General features: G+C 42.3%; 1 protein-coding gene across 1 annotated transcript; it reads left to right on the forward strand.

Moving 5' to 3' along the window:
* Positions 1–12: 12 nt before the first annotated feature.
* LOC117440989 (cAMP-dependent protein kinase type I-alpha regulatory subunit-like) lies at positions 13–4,055 on the forward strand. The gene is made up of 4 exons (XM_034077189.2): positions 13–68; positions 166–287; positions 630–711; positions 909–4,055. Exons 1-4 carry the CDS (start codon positions 32–34, stop codon positions 1,079–1,081), a joined length of 414 nt encoding a protein of 137 aa, XP_033933080.2. The 5' UTR covers positions 13–31; the 3' UTR covers positions 1,082–4,055.
* The last annotated feature ends 395 nt before the right edge of the window (positions 4,056–4,450 follow it).

A 4,450-nucleotide genomic window follows, 5' to 3' on the forward strand; every position in this document is an offset into this window, starting at 1 on the left:
TTTTTAGGGAAGCACTTTGAGAAAGCGCAAAATGTACGAGGAGTTCCTCAGCAAGGTGTCCATTCTAGGTAAGAACTGTAGTGTCTTATCAGATTAAAGCAGTGCTTCCTGTTTTTAAAAGAAGATGTCACTGAGCCGCTGACCTGCTGTTGCTCCTCCTGACAGAGTCTCTGGATAAGTGGGAGCGTCTGATGGTGGCCGATGCCTTGGAGACTGTGCATTTTGAGGACAGCCAGAAAATAGTGGTGCAGGGTCAGCCTGGGGACGAGTTCTTCATCATTCTGGAGGTAGGAACACCTTCTGTAGCAACAATCAGCACACAGCGCATGCATTGGCAACTTTGTTTGGTGTTGAACCCCTCAGTGTGAATTCTGTCAACAATTGATTTCCCATTACCTAGACGGCACCAATGTCATTAAACAGTTTCTGTGGCAATTTAAAAATGCAATATCTTTTAGGGTGAACAAAAGTAGTTTAAATGAAACCACTACCAAAGTCTCCCATTGTTTTTGTCACATCACAGCCCATCTAACCCTTGTCATGCATTCCACCATTAGCTTGATAGCAGCTACATTGGATTTCTCTGGATGTGAATGTTCTGTGGTGTAAGTGGTCTGCTGTGCTCTCAGGGTACAGCCGCGGTGCTGCAGAGGCGCTCCGAGGACGAGGAGTTTGTGGAGGTCGGCAGACTGGGACCCTCAGACTACTTTGGTAAATCAGACGTGTACCGGCTTTTTGTCACCAAGACCACATAGTCACTGACACGGTCTCATGGGGTGGACTGAGAGAAGCCGAGTGTGGATGAAAACAGTCAATAATACTTTAAATATAGTATCGATTTAAACAAAAGCAGGACTTATTGAGCTTATTGAGTTTGCCTGTGTAACCTGATGACTGCTCTCTTCCAGGTGAGATCGCCCTGCTGATGAACCGGCCGCGGGCTGCCACTGTTGCTGCATTGGGCCCCCTCAAGTGTGTTAAACTGGACCGGCCCCGGTTTGAGCGAGTGCTCGGCCCCTGCTCTGACATCCTGAAGAGAAACATTGAGCAGTACAACAGCTTTGTTTCCCTCTCTGTCTGAGCGACCACCTTTCTCTCCTGCAGGGTCTAACACACATCTGCTTCATTTCCCCGCTTCTCTCTTCATACGGTACCGCCCACATAGCAGGACTTCAATACGTCTGATACCCCTTATTTGATTTATTTTTGTAGATGTACTCGGGAGATGTCATTGGTTTCCTATGAAGGGAAGAGCGTCATCCCCTTAAGTTGTAAATAACCACATAGGTATTTTGTTCACTTTGAAGGTGTGGTTGGGATGAAATAATGCTGTGTGCATGACTGACTGTTCACACTGCTCACTGAGAGTTCAGAGGCCTGTTACAGGTTCTCGAAGTACAGGGAGCTCGCCGTAAATGGACATCAAGGATCAAATGTGGTCTATATTCTAGTTGCTAGCCTGGTGAACCTGGAAATGTAGAGTGTGTATCCTCAGCACAAAGACACTGCTGGATGCCCAAAGTTGCATTCAATAGCTATTTCACATTTTGGAGCGGTTTTGGAGGTTAATGAGGATGTTGAATCAATTTCTGACATTTTTAGTCCCCTAAAGATTTAAAAGGTACCCAACATTCATAAAAGTACTAATATGGCCACTTTCTGGTTAAACTGCCATTTTTGATCGTGGAAATGTCAGAATGTTCAGCATCCTCAATAACCTCCAAAACCACTCCCACATCGTCCACGCCATGTTCAAACTAGTGTCTGCAAATGCTTATCAATGCTAATTTACGCAACTTATAATAATTGTGCAAACTGCCCGATGCTGATATGCAGGTTAGCATCGGGCAGGTTCTATGTGCTGGGGACCCTGCTCTACATCTCCAACATAACACTTTGGGGTCCTCAACACTTCAGGGTCACTGTCAGCAAACGGACTACTCTGTCCTGGTAGAAGGTGCATATGCAATAGCTGACGTAGATGAGTCAAATTAAGACGGGATAGAAAAGGTTGCATAGAAATACAATGTGAGAGAATAGATATGGTCCACGCTTTGATGTGCTGAACAATGATAGTTCCTCAGTATCAGGTCACACATGTTGACAGTGTGCATGCACAGTTGGTTGCTTCATCCAGACATCTCCAGTGTTCACGGAGAGGCGTTATGTTTGTGACGGGGAACGCCAAGAGGTTCACTTTGTTCGCTCATTGTTGAGATGTTTTTAGTCATGTTAGCATCTGGGTTCAGCTGCTTTGGTCTGGACTGAAACATCTCTATTAAAGAATCCATGTCCCACTCAGGATGATTTGAAATCCTTTTGGAGATCACTCAGCATTGTAATTGGATCAATACTTTGATCGAACCGAAAGCCCTAAACCTCAGCTCCTGTGCCAACAAGCAGCTGGGACATGTTGGTGTCTCTATTCAGCTCAAAGCACCAGGGTGGTCTCAGAGCCAGCGGCTTCAGTCTCCTGTGCATTCTGTTATCTTTGGCCTGGCTCTGATGTGGACACGCTTTTGTTTAAGGGTTGCCTTGACATTAAGATGCTTGGATTTGCTGCAGTTTGACAGAAGTACCAGCCGTAAACCTACAGCATCCAAATCATTCCACACTCTTCCACCATCGCTCATTTTAAATGAGCTTTTAATTCAAACTTCTCCATTTCATCTTCATTTTTACGTATTAATAAAAAAGTCATTTTCACTATCATTTTACATTTTCTTTCTAATCTTTTACATTTTAAAATGTTATATTCGGCAGTGTTAGGCACTGCAAATACCCAACACACTTAGATATCCTGGCTTCCCGGTATCTCCCTTGATCACATCAGATTTACAGCTCTGCTACAAATCTATATATTGAGAGTAAATATCTTCTTTTTTTTACAAAAGTATATAATCAAAGAGACAAATGTGTATATGCTCTTGAGTTCACTGTGAAGTGTACTTCTGTCATGCTTAGACAAGGAAAAAGCCAAACAGAACTGTGTTCTGCAGTGAGTATGGAACACACAGCTGGTCCTGAACGCTGACCATTTCCATGTGTGCTTTCTAGGCAGGCAGATCCATCCGTCTCTCTGACCCAAAGCCACTGGATCCTACGTTTCCTATAAAGCAATCCGTATCATCACTTGTTACAAGTCCCACAGCCTTTCCCTGTTGCATGCTGTGAGGCAGCCCTTCCCTCAGAGCTCTGTTAGAGAGGAGGAAGAGGAGGAGGATTTGAGTCCTTGAGATACAGGCCGTCTTACAGTTAACGAATCTACAGGTGTGTCCCTTGTTACACGTGTGTACTTGGAGGTGCAGTATGCAAGTCAAGTGTCAAACAGTCCCTGTCTCACATGCTGGTCATTCTGTCCCCTCAGATGGAGACAGTCCATATTTGAGCTTGCCGTTTATTGACGTGTTTGATATATATTTTTGTATAAAACACCAGTGTTAAATGTGTCTGAACTTTTATGTTGATCAAATATGTCTTTAGAGTGTTGCACCAATATGTAAAGTAGTGTCACTTTGACTTGGTACTGTATCATCATCATCTATGCTTTCTGACTTTAAAGTACTTCAGACTCACTCTCAGATGATGAGTGAGTGGAGCTGGAGTCTTGGTACAGCCCACTGCTCCTCTGCAGATCTCTTCAGAGGAGCATCCTTCCTGTCGTGTCGGTGCCTTTCTTCAGATTGACTGGAGTGATGTGCTTCAATGTGTGTTTTGGATTCTTCTGCAGGCTGTCTTTACAGCGCTTCAAGCAATAAAGAGATCACATTTGAATGTTGCGTATCTCTTGACCGTGGAGAGCCCTGACCACATTTAGTTTCAACATCTGTTTTATTTTCTAATGTCTTTCCATTGTTTATGTCCTGCAATGCTTATAATGTCCTTATATTTGAAGTACATTTACTTTTCTGTATTTCCATTGTATTCTTTCTTGTTCATCGACTGTAAAACTAAGATAAAAATGTACTTTGTATCTCGATGAGTTGAGCTCTTCTGCCAGCTGTGTTCCAAGGCTGCAGTGATGACAAATTAAAATGCACTCATTTAACCTTTAATGATTTCTAGTTCATACTACACAGTTCTTTGTACATGTACCTATATCTAAAATATACTGTTTATAATAATAATAATCATTTAACATTCAATCGTTTAAGTATTATTTTTGTGGTCCAATCAGATGTCTGCCAGGATTACTATTCATTTCTAAATTATCTTTCATGCTTTTAAGTTATAGATTCAAAGGTTTTAATGTCATAAGCTACAGCAACCCTGTCGCCTCGTTTGTTTTGGACGTAACTCAAATACGTTTATTTTCTACATATCAAAACAATATATGTAGATAACAAAATACATCCGTCATAAACTAAACGGGAAACAGCAGTATCAATTAATTCATTGTGTTAACACTGTAAACTTGTTTTTTTTAACCCGCACCACCTAGTGGTTAAAG

Source organism: Pseudochaenichthys georgianus, unplaced genomic scaffold, assembly GCF_902827115.2.
Source record: "Pseudochaenichthys georgianus unplaced genomic scaffold, fPseGeo1.2 scaffold_1376_arrow_ctg1, whole genome shotgun sequence".
NCBI classification, from domain to species: Eukaryota; Metazoa; Chordata; class Actinopteri; order Perciformes; family Channichthyidae; genus Pseudochaenichthys; species Pseudochaenichthys georgianus.

What these genes read in the sequence shown, in the direction of transcription:
- LOC117440989 (XM_034077189.2), top strand. Translation starts at nt 32, where the DNA reads ATGTACGAGGAGTTCCTCAGCAAGGTGTCCATTCTAG. An exon ending in CAGCAAGGTGTCCATTCTAG is followed by an intron (nt 69 to 165) that starts GTAAGAACTGTA and finishes TCCTCCTGACAG; the next exon opens with AGTCTCTGGATAAGTGGGAG. An exon ending in GGGACCCTCAGACTACTTTG is followed by an intron (nt 712 to 908) that starts GTAAATCAGACG and finishes GCTCTCTTCCAG; the next exon opens with GTGAGATCGCCCTGCTGATG.